Source organism: Cryptomeria japonica, chromosome 2 (assembly GCF_030272615.1).
Source record: "Cryptomeria japonica chromosome 2, Sugi_1.0, whole genome shotgun sequence".
In the NCBI taxonomy this organism is placed as follows: Eukaryota; Viridiplantae; Streptophyta; class Pinopsida; order Cupressales; family Cupressaceae; genus Cryptomeria; species Cryptomeria japonica.
In genome coordinates, this window is record NC_081406.1 from 658,689,677 (window position 1) to 658,711,791 (window position 22,115).

At 37.3% G+C, this 22,115-nt stretch overlaps 1 protein-coding gene across 1 annotated transcript in view; it reads left to right on the forward strand.

The window, feature by feature from the left end:
• LOC131034082 (uncharacterized) overlaps window positions 1–22,115 on the forward strand; it is an 86,785-nt gene that overhangs the window by 21,893 nt on the left and 42,777 nt on the right. The window contains exon 6 of the mRNA XM_057965442.2: window positions 21,741–21,836. Coding sequence (XP_057821425.1) covers window positions 21,741–21,836 — 96 coding nt within the window. The remainder of the gene's footprint in view (window positions 1–21,740; window positions 21,837–22,115) is intronic.

The following is a 22,115-nucleotide window of genomic DNA, read 5'->3' on the forward strand; positions in this document are numbered from 1 at the left end:
CTTAGGAGCATCATCTGATTGCTGTCCTTCTTCTGGATCATCAGGATCGATCACATGAACGTGAAGTCGGGACTTTTCTTTCCCACGAACTGTCACCTCCTCAGGAGGAAGTATTGTTGCCCAACTAACCCGCAATTTGATGCTGGTGCTTGAAGATGATGCACCTTCCTTGTTGTCAATCCGAATCTCAGACTTACGTCCAAGAGGCCCCATAGAGTCATCTTCTTTTCCAACCTTGATCTTGATGAGTCTAACACCATTACTTCTGAGCCAAATGTTGGTGTTAGCCAAGATAGGCTGAAATCTTTCAAGAATGGATGTGCATTCTTTATGTGACCATTGGATTAAAGGAAGTGGTGCTTCTTCAACCCTTCGTGAGACATACTCTGGATCGAGCACATTCCCATCATCAATCATTCCTTGCGGAATGTCCACCAGGTTCAGATCAATAACTTGCTCAACATTAAGCTTGCAGTAGTCCATCTTGAGAACCTCCATTTCTGTACGAAGATCTACCCAAAATCTGCCTTGGACTTAAACCTTTTGAGTTTAATCTCTTGCATCTCAGTCTCCATAGCTTTGGCTTTGACGGATGTGACAAGAGAATACCAGCCAATTTTCAATGGGTTTGTTGTAGAAATCCCCATTCCAACCTTATGTCTGACAGATTGATGAGCGTGCACAACCATGATCTATCTTCCCAACTCCATAAGAATGATCTTATTGGTCGGGTATCTAGGGAGCATGTATGGCTGCCCACTATAGCATCCGAATCTCATATAAGTAAAGGTCGGGAATTGAAGAAACAAGCAACCATACTCATTGACTCTTTCCCATGCATCTTCTGACACCCTTCTATTCTTTAGAGTCTTGTCAAACTGGCACATGAAGTAACCAAAGAATGCATCTTGAACTCTTCTGAAATGTAATTTGCTGAGTCTCAAATGCAACTGATCATAATATTCCCACACAGGTATAAGCGAGCGATCACCCTTGGTAGAAAGACCAGGGAAATGTCTTAGTGACGCTGCCAAATACACTAAGTATGAATTCATGTAGAAAGTCATGGTAGTAGGGACTGCTACAAGTTGCTTGCACAAAGCATCACTGATAATCTCTCCCCATGATATATGGTGGGACTGCCTTATGAATATGATAAACTGATACATCCAGGGTTTAAAAACATTAGAGTGTTCAAGACCCATCATCCTATTGAGGAGAGTAATGATGTCTCCAATTTCCCACTTAAAGTCACAACGGTACAACTTAGCCCACCTTGTAAAGGCAGCTCGTGGCTCATGAATCCACCTGTTAATATGACGTTTGCAGTCCTTTTCCCTCTTTACATAGTACTCGGTTGCACTATCCTTTGAAATTTCCATATAAACAGGTGTTGATGGTATTCTAAAGATTTTTTCAATTGTATCTGCATCAAGGCGGATTATTGCCTCACCATCATCATTTCTAATGGTTCTCATCTCCTTGTCAAATTGATGGGCGCAAGCGAGAACAAATTCAGGCTCTAGGGCAGCCACTGGAAAAGAAGATGCATGATGGATGTGGCTGTCCAACAACCGCTGCATATTACTATCCTGCGGATCCTCCACTCTCTTGATGAATTCTGACATGTCCACATGCCCTATCTCTCTGTCTTTAATGTGATCCAAAGGAGAGGAAACTTGCGAAGGTGAAACTTCATTCCGGTACTTGTCATATTTATACTTCATCTTCTTCAGAATAGGAGAGGATGGTAAATCTGACATTGAAAGATAACCTGGTATACTGCGATGAAGACTAAAAAGTGTTAAGGCAACATCATAATCAGCTGCAACTAACATTTTTCCTTCTTTGGATGGGAAGAACTCCAGCCCTTGCACTTCACGACTTTGTGAGAGAAAGATGGGAAATAAATGGGAATGGTGGAAATTTGACTTTGACCAATTTTGGATCTTGGGGAAAGTTTTACAAGTATACAAGTGGGGAAGAATGAACATGCAATCAGATTTTTAAAACCCGAATGCAAGTATACTTGTAAAACGAAAAATGGAGAAATGAGTGAAAAATGAGATTTAGACTTGTGGGAAATGACGTGAACGAAAAGTACGGATATAGGCAATATGAATGGGTAAAAATGGGAAGATCTTGGGAATGTCATTTTCAAGAAAATGGGAAGAACTTTGGACATGCAATCCGGTTCTAAAAACCCGATTTTGGAAGGATGGGTATTTTTCATCTTTGCAACTTGGAATTTCAACAAAAGATGGTTAAATTCTTATAACCATAAGGGAAGATCAATTATTTTCATCCAACTTGTAATTGGGATTTAAAATCCCGAATACAAGTAAAGAGGGAAAATGGGGAAGAACAATGCAATTCACAAATTGCTTTGCAAAGGGGAAAATCTCTTCACAAAACCGATTTTTGGGGCAAAACCAACATATACACAAATTTACAACTAAAATGGAAAAACAAGAAAACAAGAAAACAAGAAGATGAAACAAAAAGAAATCATACCTTGCTTCAATCCGAAATGCTTCTTCAAAAGATGATCAATCTTTGATTGAAAAAGACAACCCCTTAAGTTAGCAAGAAACAAACTTGAAACCCTTGCCACGTTTTTGAAAAAACGTCTTAAGCAGCAAATCGTGGCAAAAAATGCAAGTATAATGGCACAAGAACCGGTCAAATCTTCCTCCAACCTCAACGCCTAAGTGAAGGAAGACAAAACGATTTAGCAAAGAAGAGATTCGTGGAGTTTGGATCCACCAAAACGTGGTATTTGGCAAACACGCGTTTTCCGTTTTAGACCCAAAAACCAGCAAAAATAAACTCCAAATGGCATGATATGAGTTTCAAGATGCATGAAAATAGGCAAGAATCCAAAACGCCTCTTCTTCCCAAAAAATCTCCACAAAAATTGCTTCAAATCTCCAACAAAATCACCTTCCTTAGCTGGTCGGGTTTTTGGGAGTGAATGACAAGTTTCATTTTACATGTAATAGTGAAAATCAGGTTTTTATTTTCATATTACAAGTTTAAAATTTCACTTTTCTTTCAACAAGGCAAAATCGGGTTTTTGAGACACAATAGCAAGTTTAAAATGCCTTCATTTTCTCTTTATGAAGCAAATTGGGTTTTTAAGACTCAAATGCAAGTTTAAAATGTTACTTTATTTTCATTCTAAGCAAAATCGGGTTTTTGAGAGAGATATACAAGTTATAATAACTTGTAAAGGGCAAATAAAATCCCTTCAACAAGTTTTAATAACTTAACACATGTAATAGGGGAATAAAATCCCCATTACAAACAAAAACACTAAAATAGGGATTTTACAAAAGAATTACAAGTGACTTTTTAAATATGCAATTTAAAATTAACTTGTAACTTATCCAAAAAATCCCTATTATGACTTAAAAAGCCAAAAAGCATCAAGGGGAAAATTAAAAGTAAGTTACAAGTTCTTTTTCCATCAAGTGCACTTGTAATTAGCTAAAAATTTCCGTACAAAGACTAAAACAAAGAAAAACATTAAAACTTGCAATTTAAGGAAAATTTCCCACCTACAGTCAGGGAGAAAAAACCCAAAATTGAAGGAAAGACATAGAAAATGAACCCAGAAAGCGATGAAATTTGAAATGTGGTTCGAGGATGGACTGAGGATTAAGCCAGTCCAAGGGCGAAGCAAAATTCTGCCTCGGGAAGCATGCTGTAGAGTAAAATTTTCATTTTTTGATAAAAATTTCATGTAATGGTCAAATGAAGGACAACACCTTGGTCTGATTCTTTTCCTCCTGGATTATGTTCAAATTTCTAGTTGGAGGCTGCCACTAACAAGGATGTTATCGCCTATAACTTATTAACAGTTCTAAGCTGATCTGATTGATGGTGTTCCCCTTGGATGATTGCGATTTCTTTCCTTTATATCTCTCAATGTGAGGGAGAGGTCACACCTCTTCTTCATGTATGCCCTTTGGCAAGAGACACCCCCTTTCACCATTAGCACCCTTTGGAAGAGTGCAACTCATCATTGCTTCTGCCCCTTTGAAAGGGACACAACCTTTCACAATTAGATCTGCACCTACTATTTAAATCAGACCTGCACTTTTGATTCCCAAATTATCCCCCCTTCAAATGAATTCTCTTCTCCCTTTTATATCTCATATTTGGGGGAGTCACAACTTATCATTTCATGCCTTTTGACCATTCATTAGTTTTAATTATATTCTTTTATATTTTAATTTTTATTCTTTTTGTATTTTAATTTTATTATTAATTTATATTTCAAAGTGGGGACATTACATGGGATAAATTGAGAAACATCTATGAAGGAGACACCAGAGTGAAGAAAGCAAAACTTCAAACCCACATACGGGAATTTGAAAGCCTCAAGATGTTGGACGAGGAAAACATTGAGGCATATCTGCTTCAAGTTGATGAGATAGTGAATACCATACGGTGTCTTAGTGGAGAAATAGAGGAATCAAATATAGTCCAAAAGATATTGAGGTCTCTTCTTGAGAGATTCGATGCTAAAGTCTCTGTTATAGAAGAAACGAGGGACTTGTATAAATTAACCATGGACGAATTACATGGAATCCTTACAACATACGAAATGAGGACTGCAAAAGGGGGATACATCTAAAGGAGAATCAGCCTTCAAAGCTACAAGGAGGTCAAAGGATAAAGAACCTATAACATGTAAAAGCTCAGAGGAAGAAATGAATAAGGAGGAAGCTCTTTTTGTTCAAAAGTCAATACAAGCACCTATTTCAAGAAGAATGCAAAAAGACCAAATCACTTGAAAAATCAGAAGAAGCAACCATCAATTTGAAAATTCAAATTGAGGAAGAAATCATATCACAACTAAAAATGAAAGAAGAAACATGCAAACGACAGGAATCTAAGTTTGTTTCTCTAAAAAAGGAATTAGAGAAGACAACCACCAAGATGAACAGAAGCCTCAATTTGAAAAGAGATCCAAAATTCTAGGTGATATCAAACAAAACAGGACTTGCTTATGAAGTAAAACAAAAGTCAAAGGAAGAAGAATCCAAGGAGTCATCAAGAAAAACTAATGAAGAAAAGCCAAGGAGTTATGCTGATGCACTTGAAAGTCCTATCAAAGGAGGATGTAGAAAATCAAGAGAAAGTCATGTTGCACCAAAACCAAGCACAAATCAAAGAACTATGCTTAATGAGTCTAAATTATCAGATTCATTTTTGAGAAAAGCAGTACATACAGCAGTTTCTATCTTAAATCGAGCACAAATTAGAGTTCATCAGGACAAGACTCTATATGTACTTTGGAAAGGTAGGCCTGCCATAGTTAAGTATTTTAAATAGCAAGTGTTACATATGGAGAGATGAAGAAAACATAGGGAAGTTTGATACTAGAGCCAATGAAGGAATATTTATTGGCTATTCCTTAAGAAGCAAAGCTTTCAGGTGTGACAATAATAGGTTACACAAGATAATTGAAAGCATAAATGTTCGTATATATGATAACATACATCACGGAGAAATAACTCAAGAAGTTGATCATGAAGAGCATGAAAGTTGCATCAACTAGATATAGGGAATGTTAGTTGATTCAATCATCTTGAGCATGGTGCAAGTTTCCATCAGAGTAGTGAGTGGATTACCAATCCCTATTCACTTTGGCATGAGGATTAACAGTCTAGATGCAACCTTATATTGTTGACTGATCTGCTAAGACAGAAATTATCATTTTAATAAAGTTCCAGCTCTTTCATGTTGACGTAGACTTACTGTGTAAGAGATCGGAAGTTGTGATTTGTAATCTGCTCCATTAAATGCAGTTTATCATATCAATAATAAGGTATTTTTTATGGTATTCATTAGAAAGTAATATCCTTGCCTTCATTTTATGAGTTTATGTGAATGCTTGTCAAATCATTGTTCTATAAGAATCATCATTGAACCATACAAAACTGCATATCAGAAAACTATATCAGTGAATGTATCCAATTGTTTGATATAATGCCTGTAAACTAAACTTGAAAAAAAGTGCAAAATATTTTGTATAGAATCAGGTGGTATTCTTACAGTGGTATCAGAATAGAAGAATCTTCTAGCCTGTGTGTTTTCACATTCTCACATCAATGACAGAACATGGCCAACAGAGAAAAGAATCCTTCAACGAAACATTTCAGGAAATCATTCATACTTATGCAGTCTAAGCCTTCACTAATAGTAATGGAAGTGAGAAGTATGCTGTATGCAATGGGAAAAGAACTTGAGTTTTGACATCAATCAAAAGATGTTCTTCTTAACAAGATGAAAGAAGTGGAAATGTGTTTATCAAAAGTGGATGAATCAGACTGTGAGGTTTTGAAATCAGTGATGGAAGCACCTTTGATTGCATTAGTCCAGCCTCAGATTATGAGACATTGAGATAAAGATGTGAGACTTGCAGTCACCTCTTGCCTTAGTGAAATCACAAGGATTACAGCTCGTGAAGTTTCGTACATAGATGACATAATGAAAGAGATATTCCAGCTGATTGCGGAGAGTTTCCATGGGTTGGATGACACCAAACATCCTTCTTCTGGGAAGAGGGCAAAAATTCTAAAAACAGTTGTGTTGACGTGTATTTTGTACACAACCAAACACAGAATAAAATACCCAAATGGTACCTTATCCTCTCTTGAGTAAAGCCTTTGAATGCTGAAGATATCGCGAAAAGGATCAATCAGGGTGACTTCAAGGTTCTTCGTTGTAGGATCTCTACGTGTGGATAAGCACTAGTGGTCGTTGTGAATGCTGTTTCTTCAAGGGGCCTTACGTATTTTCGATCTGCAGGAACAGGATTTTCCTAAATGCTAACAGGTTCTCAAAAAGTAGCAAAAGATAGGGTTTTCAAGAGATGAATTCTAATCTAATCCTAAGAATAACTCAATGTAGGCTAGACATGGTAAGATTCTACCAATTTCAGTATTGCCAAGGAATTACAACTCTACTGGAATTGATGCGATCTTCTAAGGTGATTAGTGATTTTCAAATCATCAAGAATTATAGATACTACCATAAAGATACATATCAATAGTTCAATAATGATTGAAGGTTCAAGCAATCTCAATATTTCCAGTTGACCACACAAGGCGTCCTTACAATCAGTAAGAAGCTAGTGGTTTGGAACGTGAAACTCACCAAAGATCAAGCACAACACTTAGTCCTTCAAACTTAAATACTACTTCGACTGAGAATGATTCAAGAAGATAAGCAACCATGAAGATAGCCACAAGAATTGCAATAAAACACCATAACTTCAATATTTTATTGATCTCAAAGCCAAATGGACAACAATTGTTCAAAATTCTTTCTTCACTACTCAATCTTGCTACAAAATAACTTTCTTCTCTCCAAAGCTCTAACTATTATCTATCTCTCTAATATCTCATGACAAAATGAAAATGAGCGAGGGTATATATAGCATCCTCAATTACAATGAACGGCCCAGATCAAAAGAAGATCAATGGCTGAGATTCTGACACCTAAACCCTAATTAGGGTTTGTTACAAAAACTTCCCCTTTTAGATGAACATTATTAAATGCATAGCCAAATATTTAATTGGCACAAAAGTCGAGGAAATATAGACCAATAGGAATTAAGATGCCACATCATCCTATAACAACCTTTCTTCTAGAACCTTGTTCCCTTTCCAATGCTCTTTCTTAGCATATGCAACGAATCTGAACACAATTCCCTCAATCTCAGCAATAGGAATCTCAGGAAGATTCTTCATTCGTTCTTCCAAGTGAATGACTTGGTCAAAGGCAGTGAGAAGAGCCGCTTCCCATCCAGGTTCGATTTCTTTGATCTTCTCAATTAGGAGCATGGTAGTGAACATCAGATCTCGTTGCTCATCTGTGATGACATTCTCATCTTTTCAAAAGATGACCTTGACTCTCTCTTCCAACTCTTGGAGGTCCACATCCGTCTCAACTTCGATCCGCCTGCCAAGAATGGTACACAACACCTCAAACACCTTATCCTGAATTGGATGGATGATGCCTTCAACTTGTCTGCATTTGGTGTTGATGTCTTCGAAAAGAACCTCTTTCATCTGGAGTAGAGTTGACCACTGAAGTAGGTTATGAGCTCCTCCATCCATTATCTTTTCTTGTGCTAGGATCTTCCTTGGTGTTTGCCTGATTACTTGCAGAACAGGAATGATAACATCTCTAGTGTGAGCGAAAGTGGCTACAGTTATCATTAGATTGTGGACAATCTCAAGGACCTGGATAGCTCGATGGATTGTCTTCATCATTCTTGTTGTAAATTCAACAGCTACCGTGTGGGATTTGTCAATCCAAGAGCTCATAAGCTGAACCAAACTCTTGACTCTTTCTGCCTCACCAACTGATTCAAGGGGAAGTGCTTGCACAGGAGATACAGCTGGATCCTGACGTCTCAAGGGCTGATTGAGATGACTAAAGTAGCCTCTCCAAGCACCGACCTCTCTCTCAAGCTTTTTATTCTTTTCCATTTCTTCCTTAAGCTTGCCCTTAAGTGCTTCAAATGAATCGGTTGCCTCATCCATTGCCTGTTCAGTAGTGAGTGGACCGAGCTCTAATGTTTCTACATCATACTCATCTGCAAGAATTTCACCTTCATACTTGTCCACTACTGGTGTAGCTATCTGCAATTTCCTAGATCCTGTCTCATCCCTTATCACCTTGGACATCTTTGTGGCCTTCCTCTTCTCCGTTACTTCTTGAGAATTTCCTACAAGGCTCTGTAAGTCAATTACATCTTCTTCTTCTTCAATCACAATCACCCTTGTCAGTCTCTCTTTCAACCAATCTGGAATGGCAGATCTTGTCTCTCTCACTTGTATTTCTTTAGGTAGTGGTTCATCTTCTCGGAGAGGAGATGTCGCCTCATCATCATTCTTATCTTCATGTAGCTCATTAATTTGGGGAGACTGACTTGATGAATGTGGAGGTGTCTGTCCTTTCTCTGGTTTGTCATTTTGCACCATGGATTTCATAGATTCATCAACCTCAGGTACTATCTTCTCTTGACCTTCAGCTTGACTTGCCTTCTTTCCATTTTGAGAAGATGTGCTTGATTGGCGATCTCGATTGGCCTCTTGCTTCTTCTTGGAAGATTCTCTTTTCTCAGGTCTTTCTGTCCTCTTTGCGCCTCTAGGATGAGAAGTGTTCTCACTCACACTAGCTTCTCCTTCTTCCGGCCTTGCCTCCAAAGTAAAAGTCATTGATACGCTCTGCTCTCTCAACTTCTGATGTTGTACATCCACCCATCTGCGAGTACATGATAAAACAGGAGCCATCAAAGCTCTCAAGTCGAAAACCTCGGGTTCATTCCAATCTATCTTCACTGCTTTGTCTTCTTTGTCATAGGATGACTGGAGATGTCTGCCATTGTCCTGAGCTTGATTGGCTACTCTGTAAACTTTGCATTTCCTGATGAAATCTAAAGGTAATCTGGAATGCATCTTTCTTTTAACTTCTAAATCACTTGAGAGATTCATCCAAAAGTCTTCTACCTGAAACTCATGTCCGTACTTCCTAGCAACTGTTTCCTCCATATAACCATAAGGATCAAAATTCTCCCGCGGGGCAAAGAAGGTGAATGAATACAAGGCTAATTCCTTCTCTGCATCCTCCGAAGCTTGAGTATTAGGACATACCTCAATTGAATTCCCCAATATGATAGGCACGGGAACTCCATTTCCATGCTTGTGTCTGGATACCTTTGCACAAGCTACCAACTGCCTGGTTACCTCAAGTAGCACTATCCTGTCTGTCGGATACCTCCGCAACATGTAGGGAGGTGAAGGACACCCCTGAACTCTGATATATGTAAACTTTGGAAACTGGATGAACCATGCACCATACTTCTTCACAAGCTCTTGTGCATCCAGAGATAGTCGATTGTGAATCCCGCCTTGCAATATCCTAGTGATGTTCATCGTGAAGGTATCATTGACTAACTTGTAGTCACTTCTAGGTGGATGATGCAAATGAAAATAAGAGTCACAAACTCTCACTTCTCTGGGTCCTCTTCCGATCACTCCTCTGTGAGGTAGCCCTGCATACTCGAAACTCCTGATCAAGGCATATATGACATATGAGCTCATATGGAATGATTTGGTAGGTCTTAGTCTTCTCAACTGCACATCCAGACTATTACTAATAATTCTGGCCCAATGAATCATTCCTTTTCCTTGGACAATCACTTGAATGAAGAAGAACATCCATTTCTCGAAGTAGAAGGCTTGAGGAGCCCCTGTAACTCGATTGAGCAAAGTTATCAAATCTCTGTACTCCTCCTGGAAATCAATCCTATGCGGTGTGTTAGGTATCTTGTTCAAGCAAGGACGACTTTTGAGCAACCAATTCTTATTGATGAGATTCAGGCACGTGTCGGGATCATCTTCATACATTGATCTGGCTCCTTCTAGGCTTTTGTAAATCATATCTTTATGCTCTAGAAGATGAAGAGCCTCGCCTATAGCCTCCTCTGAAAGGTAAGCTAAAGTGTTTCCTTCCTTGGATACGATCGATCTTGATTGTGAGTCATAATGGTGGGCACACTCGATCATTAGCTCATGACACTGGACTGCTGGAGGGAAACCTGCCGCCTTGATGATGCCACTTTCAATTATCCTCTTCGCAATAGGTGATGGCTTGCCAATGTAGGGGACTTCTCGAAACTTCTTCGCATTGAAGTTTCCCAAGTTGGTATCTCCGATATTACTCCATTTGGACACGATCCTGGTCTCCAATTCGTCGTTCTTCTGATCTTCCTTCATGAGAGTCGGGCGACTAGTAGATGCTCCCGCCTTTGGAGTCGCCATCTTGACACCTACACAACATTTCACAATTAGTAATATATCTTGAAGCGTAGAAATATAGAGTAAAAAGGAAGATTTAAGACTTTAATTAGGAAACTTCATGATAAATCTTAAGTTATCATTTCCTAATTAACCATGCAAAACTTGGATTTTTCAAAACAAATGTTCAAAATTCAAATCTTCAACAATGGTGTCAAGATGATTTCGCCATACCTCCTCTTGAGTATTAAACTCTAAGAAATGATGCAAAAATAGATGAATTTCGCTAGGCAAAGTGTAGATCAAAGCCCTCCTTTGAATGAATTGTGCCTCCTCTAGCTTGGGAAAGAATAAAACTCCACTTCCTTCTAGCCTTCAACACTTGAAAGAAAATCGCTCCAAGCAAACCAGATTTCGCACCTCCAATTAGCTCTCCAAATTCGCACTTAAGGCAATGATTGAATGATTTGAAATGTGAAAAAGCACCTCCAATATATAGAGCACTCACCCCTTTGCTCCCTCTAGGCCGACTTGGCAAAATGGAGGTTAAAAATAAATAAAATTCCAAAAAAGGGGGGCCGACTTGGCAAAATAAATCAAAATAGTGCCCTGAGCGCTTTATATTTAATTTTAATTTAATAAAAATTAATTTTAAATGCCTTCAAAATAAAAGTTCGATTTTCTAAGGCTTAAAATCAATTTATTAAATGCCAAAATGTCTTTTAATTTAATATGAATTTAATTTTAATTTTCCAAATGCCTCAAAATTAGCAATTTTGGCGATCAAATGCGATTTGGAGAATATTAATTTTTAAAACAAGGCTTAATGAGATTTCATGAGGATTTCGCCCTGGACCCTCTCTGAGGGTCAGGAGCAATTTTTGAATTTTAGCCTTGAATATTTCACATTTCAACTTGAAAATCTCCTAGAGGGTAAATTGATATCCAGTTAACGCGTTGCACTTTAAATTTGACATTTTTTATGAGGAAAAATAGGTGAAAATGTAAATTTCGCCCTGGACCCTCAGCAAGGGTCAGGAGCAATTTTTCATTTTCTAGCTGGAATCCACCTCAACTTGTTTGTTAAACTCACAATGTCACTTCCAAAATCCATTTCCTTGCACTACAAAGTTAGTTAATCAATAATTTTGAAGGAAATAATATCCTTAAAGGCAATTTCGCTCTAGGCCTTCACTGAGGGTCAGGAGCGATTTTTCATTTTTTGCTCAAAATTAGCATTTTTCAACGTCCAAAACCTCTTCAAGACACTTCAACTAGGCCTTCTCACTGACTTGCAAACTTAGCTCTATCCAATTTTAAAAAAAGGGTGTGATTTTGAAGTTTTTCGCCTTGGACCCTCAGCAAGGGTCAGGAGCAATTTTTGCAAACTAGGCTTGATTCTTCGCCATTTTTCATTAAAACTTTATTCATCATTTGGCAATGTCCTTCCTTAATCCACTCCAACAATTCGCTTCGTTGTTGCAAGGAGCAATTTTCGCTCTGGGCCCTCTCTGAGGGTCAGGAGCGATTTTTTGGTTTTAGACACATTTCTCCATCCTTTGGAGTCCAAATTGCTTCTAAGGCATAAAACATCATCTCTTCTTCCTATCCACACTGGATTTTGCCTCAATTTGTCAAACAAAGGAGAGAAACCTGGAAAATCGCTATGGGCCCTCTTTGAGGGTTAGGAGCGATTTTTGTAATTGCCTTCAAAATACTGACTTTCAACAATCTCCTTTCACTCCAAGGCATTTTAAACATTATTTCAAACCTATGTCTAGACTTGTCTTTCCTCAAACTTGGATGAAAAGTTCCCATATTAGTTTTTTCGCTCTGGGCCCTCTCTGAGGGTCAGGAGCAATTTTTTGATTTTGGGTTGATTTCCTCTTTCGTTGATCATCCAAATTATATTCAATGGGTAGAACATGCTTTCCTTCATCGCTTCCAATCATAAAATCACTTTGATCTTTGCAAGAATAGTGCACTTTTGAAAATCTCGCTATGGACCCTCTCTGAGGGTCAGGAGCGATTTTTGCTACCTGGACCAAAATGCTTCACTTTTCATCTCAAAATTGCTTTGCTAAGGAAGATGTCATCTTGTTTCATGCTATGAATAAACTCTCATGTCCAAGAAAGATCAAAAAATGTGCACATGAAGAAAATCGCTCTGGACCCTCACTGAGGGTCAGGAGCGATTTTACCTTTCCTGGGCAAAACTCCTTCAATACATCATCTTCAATCAAGTCTGGATACTTTAACATGCTCACTTCATTCTCCCCCATGCCTTTGACATCTCAAATTGACCAAATAAAGGTAGAAATGACCTCTATAAGTTTTTTCGCTATGGGCCCTCTCTGAGGGTCAGGAGCGATTTTTCTGTTTTCAACAAGGTTCTTCATCATTTCAAGTCAAAACTTGTTCAGGTAGCTGGGGAAAGTCATTTATTTTCCATTCATGATCAAAACTTGGTCTCTTTCCATTGCAAAATGAAGGAAATCAAAATCTCACCCTGGGCCCTCTCTGAGGGTCAGGAGCGATTTTTCCCTCTTAGGCCAAAAATCATCACTTTTCCTGCTTTCAAAACTTCAATCGCCCTCAGTGACGTTCAATCATCCTTCCGGGAGACCCTGCACAAAGCACATTAGAAAAGTCAGTGACAAATATGACTTAAACAACATTTTCGCCCTGGGCCCTCTCTGAGGATCAGGAGCGATTTTACCTCTTTAGGCCAAACTACTCAAAATTTAAGTCTCAAATCACTTCACAAGGCAAAGTCAGGTCATCTTCAAGGCCAGGAACCAATTAGCAAGTCTATCAAAAACAAGAAATTGCACTTAGGATAAAATTCGCCCTGGGCCCTCAGCAAGGGTCAGGAGCGATTTCTCTGTTTCAGGCATCATCTTACTTCAAAAAATGGATCAAAATTCACCCATGCAAGAACACACAATTTCTCCTTCAAAAATGCTAACACTTAGTCAAAATTGGATTTCACCCTAAAAACCCTGATTAGACCTAACCTAAGACCTATTTGACTCCCCTGAAAGGCTTACCTTATTTCAATCATCTCAATTCTTCGGGAGGATACTTAACAACTCTTCAAAATTTGACTGGACTTAGCTTGAATGGTGTCAAAAGAAACCCCTAAGGTTTAGCCCTAGCCTAGACAGACCACTCACTCACTCAAAAGTCAAAACCCTAAAACAGAGAGAAGAACAAGCAGAGAGAAAGCAAAAAATGAAGCGAAAAGAGGGGGTCCCCATTCTAATGGGGCGATGTGTGAAATGGTCACAACAAGTTGCAAACATTAGATCTTGCTGATTTAATTCTCAATATGTCTCACTATTTCTTTCCCAAAATCAGAAAGGATCATGCAAAAAATGTTATAACAGCAATGCAAACTATCTTGTCTCTGATTTTAGATGAGGATGATGATATCTAAGCAATTGTTATCTAACTTGTTGGCTATTTGGAGAAAGGAGCAGGATGTTTCACCACCAACACATGGGTTGTCAAAAAGATTGGTTGAGCAGAAAATTGAGAAAATTAAAAATTGGTCAACAAAAGATGAATTGATTTCTTGTGGTTTACATGTTACAAGACCTCCTAAAATAAGCAAGAACCAATTGAGAAGAGAGCAGCATTGTTTCACATGCCAGGAAGCTTGGATACCTAATCACATATGTGGGAACAACAAACAAGGTGAATTAATGACTCCTGTCACATGTTTATCACAACTAAGTAATGATGAGAGTAAAGAAGAAATGGAGACAATAGAGCTTAAAAAAAATAAAGGGTTATTTCAAGAGATAAGTACAGCTGATCTCCTAAACGATCTTTTTGAAGGACTTGATTTGCATGATGACACCATTTTAAAGGTAATTGATCTAGGATCAAATGAAGTTCTTGTTGTAGAAGGGGCAACTGAAATAAGGATGATTTGAAATAAGAATGCTGATTTTGAAGATGTTGCTTTCAAAACGGCAACTAGTAATGAACACATACATCTCCTTAATGATGAGAGAGCTAATTTTAGTTCTAGCTCAAGTTTTTTTGATTCAGAACAATGTGAAAGTGAAGTCTATTCAGAGATTGAAGATGAAATGCACGATCCCTTATTGTGGGAAGAACCAAGTGAATTTTCTGATTTGGATCCACAGCCAAAAGAATTCCAAGGATTGAAGAATCAACTATCAATCATGAAAGAAGAAAAGACAACCCCAGGAATCTATGAAGAAAGGACACTTTGAAGGAGAGGAACATGAGACTTGGGGCAGCCATGGTGACACTGCTGAATGGTATGGAGAAAATTTTGATTTTTGTATGCCTAATAAAAACACTTCATTAACTTAGCATGATCTTGACATTCATGAAGATGGTTGGAAGAAACAATTATTGGTGACAGCTGAACCTTATCTTAATTGGATGGCACGAAAAGACTTGTTCAAGATATTATCCAATAGACAAAGTGATCATAGTGAACAGATTGTTACCTTTACTGATTTGCAAATAATAAAGAGCACAATGGAGGAAATGAAATTAGCGTACTTGCATATGATCAGTGATAGAGATGTGGCTACCAAGCTTGCAGATGAGGCTTTATCTATGTCCATGGAAACAAAGGTAAAGGTTAGTGAGCTCACCATTGACCTTAATTCCACGAAGCTTGTATTAGAGAGTGTCCAAAAGACACTTATAGAAGTAGAATATCAGCTCTATGTGGCCAAACAGTTCAAAGAGCGAGAAAATAAGGAAAGAGAAAACGAAATCAAGTAGATGATTGAAGAGCTTGACAAAATTGCAGTAGGTGATTGAAGAGCAGTATCCTGAAATTCCATGTTCAGATATGGGACAGCAAGAGGGTTGATTTAAATTAGAGAGTGGGAATAATCTTTAGTTTGTTGATAATCCACTATTTGAGATGGATGCTGAAATATATATTGATAATCCACTCTTTGAGTTTGATGATGGAGCACCTCCTGATTTTGATAACACAAGTGAGATATGGGATCTAAGTGTGGTGTGCAGCTATGAGGTGGAACCGATTGATTTGCCTATTGGACCACCCATGATTGTTGATTGTTTTCTTCCTATAGTGGATCATAATGGATTGGATAATCATGGTTTGATGGTTGATTTTGTGGGTTCACCACGAGGGGAGTACTTTGCGGCTTAGAGTTTGATGGGGTGGAGATCATTGGTGTTAAAGCTATAAGCATCATCAAATGCACTCTAGATGGAGTCCACATGGAGATCAATGTAGCACAACATCAGCATGGTGGAGTTACTTTTTTGGTAAGTATCTATGCAAAAGAACATCTTCATGGGTTATTGGTGACTAATGATGATGGAAGAAGCATACCATGGGAAGTTATGGACCCAAAAAGCAATGATAATTCTGTTGTTACCTATTTTTTCAGTCATCTCATGAGCTCATTTGAGCTCCTGCAAGTGGACTGAGGGAGATTTTAAGTAAATTTCAAAGTGCTATGTTGATGACTCTTAGAAGGGTGTTTTCAGCCAAGGAAATGATCAGAAAATTCATATTGGCCAAGGTTTTCCTGTGTTGCAGTGATTGTTCTTCTTTCTAGGTGATGTATTTTGAAAAATCAGAATTGAACACCTGCAGATCTATGCAATTTCAGTCCATTCAGCCACTTGACAGGTTTATTTTATGGCCTCAAATGGAGGAAATGACAAGTTTGACTAACCAGGTTCGCTGTTAGATGAGTGTTCAGGCACCAAACAATTGTGTTTCTTATTATCAACTTACACTTATGTTTGGGACAGCAGATTAATTTTCAGTGACAACCATTATGTTGGAGTGCAAGGTGTTGAAAATGAAAGAGTTAAAGTTATCTTTCTTTAGCTTACTCCTATGGTGCCATGGATTGGTGATTATGAAGAGCATTTTTCTCAACAGTTAATCGAGATCTTGCAGTGTTTGGTTGCTCTTCTTATAGGAGGGTTTCATGTCACTTGTGTAGATGCGATAGTGCTTTGAGTAGATGGAGCTATAGACCTCCTAGATTTACTTGGGACCTTGGGATCATATTTGGTTTCATTTTGGATCAATCAAGTGACTTTGAGATTGATTTAGCATTGCTTGAGGACAAGCAATCTTCGAGGAGGGAGGGACTGTAATGTCCCCATTTTTTGTCACTTCAAAATGTTAGTTAGCTTCGGCTTTTTGGATGAGCGCCACCCTTGTCAAAAGGGATGTTTGTTCTTGACAGTGAAAAGGCAATGTTTGTTCTTGATGGTGAGCTCAATTGGTCTTGAGAACTCCTATGACACTTTTTGAGGTGAATTTCGGCTTTTGGTTTATTTTCCAAGATTCTTGGAGAGAGTGTCTATTTATAGAAGTCAACCAGTCAACCCCGATTTTCCATCATTCATCATTAGTATCATTCAAGTATAGTCATATTTTGATTTCGATGTTTGGTGGTTTTCACATCTCAGGTGAATCATTGAGCTTTAATTTAATTATTTCACTAAGGTTGCTTAATTTTATAAAATAATTTAAAAAACAACTTAGTGTAATAGCTAGTTGGAAAGGGAATTAAAAGTTTTAAATCATAGACACTTAAAACCCCAGGGGGCCTTGCCTATCAAATATAATTTTTATTTCATAATGGGGGTCTTTTGGAGCAAAAAGAGGTCATTTTAATCATAAAGTGATTTTAAATTGTAATTTCCCAAAAGTTCCCGAAAGGATTATAAGAAAGGGCTGAGGGATCTCATTTGGGGCATTAGAAGATTTTGTATTTCTCTTGGAGATTTGTGCTTGTGGCCAAATTCCCTCCAATGGGACAAAAACCCAATGGATGCCTGACAGATGGAAACTTGAAAGGCTGAAGCTGAGGACAAAATCCTCTTTCTTCACCAGAGCGGTTCCATATAGGGATTGACAATGCACTGCAAAGATTTTTGAGATTGGGATGAATACCCTCGTTTCAACTACGTGGTTCATCTAGGATCATAGATTGTGCTGAAAGAGATTCAACGTTTGAGATAAATTTATATTTCTAGTCTCATTAAAATTTGCAAATGCTAAACGGAAGAGGTATCATTGATATTTGCAAGCAAATAAAGATTTAAAATAAGCTCCCAAGCAAGAAAATGAAGTTCATTTATTGATGATTTGTTGAATGTTATCTTGGTTTGAGAAGTTATTACTGACAGGTATTTTGTCTGCTCATGTTTGGGACGCCCCTTTACACTATTATGTGTGACAAGAAGGGCAGTTTCAGACTTTTATGGTGCAGATTTAGGCAGGGTTGTGAGCTACTTTCTAAACACACAGATTACACTGGCTAAGCACATCTATGATAACAAAGATTGTTGAGCGTTTGATTTCATAACAGCTAGGCAATTGATTTAATGCTGGTTGGGGGTCGATTTGAGGTCAAGAAGGAGGTTGAACCACTTTTTATTGACAGGACAAGTCTGGGCATGAGTCATTCTGTAGCAGGTCGAGGGTTTTTATAAAGAAATAATCAAGCTTTGAGGAAGCGTTAAGGATTATCTGCTAGGCGAACATCATACCCAGCTGTTAGGCAACTGATTCACAGGGACATTGGCTGATAATGGTCGACTAGGTTTAATGGAGGCATTAGATTTCTGCAGGGTGGTGAGGCTTCTAGGAGGTTGCGCGAACTTTAAATCTCTGCCATGCCGGACTATCATATGAATCTGGCAATTATGATATATAGATGTGACCTTGTTTGAGCAGATTGTGGGTTTATTTTCCTTGTATGTGCAGGGCGATATCACTGTCTTAGCAAAGATTGTCATTGGGCATTCATAACACATAACTGAGAATAAGGAATGTCAGTCAATTCAATCATCCTAAGCATGGTGTGAATCTCCATCAGAGTGGCGAGTGGCTTACCAACCCTTGTTCACTTTGGCATGAGGATTAACTGTCCAGGTGCAGAATTATATCGTTGACTAATCTTCTGAGACAGAAATGATCATTTTAATAAAGTTACAGCTCCTTCGTGTTGGCACAGACCTACTGTGTAAGAGGTCAGAAGTTGTGATTGTAATCTGCTCCATTAACTGCATTTTATTATATGAATAATAAGACGTTTTTCAGGTATTCATTTGAAAGTAATATCCTTGCCTTCAATTTATGAATTCAGATGTGAATGTTTGTTAAATCATTGCTCTATAAGAATCATCAATTGAACCATACAAAACTGCATATCAAAAAACTATATCAGTGAATGTATGCGACTGTTTGACATAATGCTTGTTAACTGAACTTGAAAAAAAGTGCAAAAAAATTGGTATAGAATTAGGGGGTATTCTTAGAGGGATATATATGAATTAGGTAAAGAATAACTTAATGAGATGCAAACTTTCTAAAATACTGTGCTATAACTCTCAAATACGTTGCAAATCTCATAATCCATTTTTCTAAAAGTGGCTCCATCACAAATTCTGATATATTCAAGAGTGCTTTTACAATGATGAAGATAGTAGAGCATTATTAGAACTGCATGCAGTTATAAATGTGGTTGAAACTTGAAACAAAGATGTGCAATATATTAGTAAAAGTAACAAGTATTCACATGAATTGCCATCTTGAGAATAAGATCTCCTTGTAAGTCTTTGTTTACGATGGTGGATGAAAGAATGATTGAGCAATAAATGAGAGATGGCAGCTTTATTCAATGTTAAACTTCAAACTTGCAGCACTCTTCTGTCTTGACTGTTGAGAAAGTAGAATGGCAGATTGCAGTGAGTGAGGTAGTTAGCACTTGAACTTATGAACATTGTTTGTGCATCAGCAATTGTTCCATGGCAACTTGTAGCATGTAGAATGGCTACTGTTTCTCCATCTTGTTTAACATATAAGGCTTAGCTTGAATGGGGAAGGGGTTTAGCAAGAGCATCAGCTTAGAACTATTATTTTCATAAACTTTGCATGAGTGTATGTATCCTGCAATATAGTTGCATTTCTATAACAATAATTCAGGTCTTTCTGGCCAAGGTGGCAATCTTTACAATTGAATGGATAATTTCAGCTTCTTCTTCATGGAGGGAATTTGTGACCCTTCCAACAGTGTATTAGAGGCTCGGGATTTAATAAGGAGATTGAAGCTGGCTGGAAATTGGAAGTATCAAAAGTCCTGATTTGGGGGAACTTTCTGTTCTTTAATTGCTGAAGCTATCAATCTGTTATCTGGTTTTTTTTTACCAGATTTAGCAATCTTCAGAGATGAGAGTTACCAGCAACTTAATAGCCAATTACTTTGCACTTAGATGCTTTAAATTGACTATGATTTTTTTGGTTTGAATATGGCTACATGTCAATTCATGTAGCAGTTGGATATATATCATGTTGTAAGCAGTTAGCTGTTATCTTCTATGCTCCTTTGAAGACAAATCTTGATCTGACATTCTCTTTTAGTATCATTTTCAGATAAAAAATAAGTGAAGTTCTAATTTAAAAATGAAAAGGGAAAAAATTTGTAATTATGAGTTTCATTTTTTTCCATTTTGGTATATCAATATAAAAGTTGTGCATATGTTAGCAATGAAATTTGTTCAATTTTCAAGAAATAGAACATGTTGAATAGTGATGAGCAAAGTGGCTCTCATCTTATATCATCAGCAATTATTATAAAATATATATTATGGATTCCTGGATCTCTGATTATGTTTGTTATTTGAATATGGGCTTGACTGATCTCATGATGTCAAAGGGAGCACTTGACTGACATTTGGGACTTAATGTAAATCAACTTAAGTAGGCTGAAGACTTTCCTGGACCAATAGGGAGATTAGTGTGTAACTGCCCCTTGAATTCCTCAACCTGAAGTTCAAGTGGATAAATGATCTCACGTTAGTTGATTTCCCAAACCCTTGATCTTCTTTCCCTTTGATTGAGGTATTCCCTCTCCCACTGAAGAGCTCAACCAGTGAAAGAGTATTTAGTCAATAGACTAGGAAGGGGCATAAAATCTCTTTACATTGATTAAGTTCCTCTTTTACCTTGATCATTAGGGAGAGGAAGTTGAGGTTTTCCCATAACTTATAAAGGGAATCAAGGATTTCCCTTGACTATAAGGGAGAGAGCCTTTAGGTGTTCAATCAAAATTAAGAAATTGAGGCAACTGATTTCATTCTAACCTCATAATTTTTTCATGTTTACATTCCCAGGATTTATAGACACCAGAATTTCTTTATCATTAAACAATATTTTGAAAAATTTCATGTTTCTGCACAGCATCTGGCTTAGGAGATGAAAGCCATTCCTTGGCATTTAACAGAATTGTAAATATTTGTTTGCTACAAAGATGAAAACCATTCCTTGACATTTAAGAGAAAGGCAAATATTTATTGGCTAAGAAGATGAAAGCCATTCCTTGAAATTTCAGGGAAACATAAATATTCATAAAAACTATTTCATGTCCTCTGCAGTAACAACTGCCTAAAACATGTTTCATTTTGGTATATTGAACTATGCATGTAATATTTACTAATGTTTTGTTTGGAAAAATATTTTAATACATTAGTTTTGTAAATTGAAGCAACAGAAGCAAATTACTTGAAAGATTGTAATCAAACATGTTCTCATGATTCTGCACCTCGCTGCACTATTTTAAGTAAAGACAGTTTCCTAAAGAATGAGATAAATATAAAACTGAATAAGAAATAAGTCATTTGACATTTAATAAGAGATTCCTACAGTTATATCTCACTTCTGGAATATAATGTGAAACATACACATTTCCATGTAAATCTTTGATTTCGGTGACTATAGTTAATATGTATGTGTTTTTAATATACTGATTTCCATTAATTTGCATACACCATATACGAAACTAACATTCTGAAATTAATGGAAAAAGTAGTATTCTTATTAACAAATTTACAGAAGATGATGATACCATGTACATTTATCAGGTTGTTGCAGAAGTTGAAGAGATATGGAGCGGCAGGTGTGTTATCATATGGATTGTTGAACACAGTTTACTACCTTGTAGCTTTTCTAGTTGTCTGGTAAGAACACTAATAGTTGTTTATCTGCTTATAAATCTTGGAGTACAGAATATTATTTTTGTCAAGTATCTTACACTTGTGTACACTATTATAGTCAATGTGTAAAAAGTTCAACTCTTATTTCTCATTTAAACAATCACAACTTCCTGTTAGCCCTTAAAAAGAAAAAGATGCTATTCAAGACCATGTGGCATAAAGTATCATTCCCTTGCCAGCAATATGTCTGGATAATATTTATAGTTTGAGTAGGGATGCACTAGATAAACATTTTATTTCTTC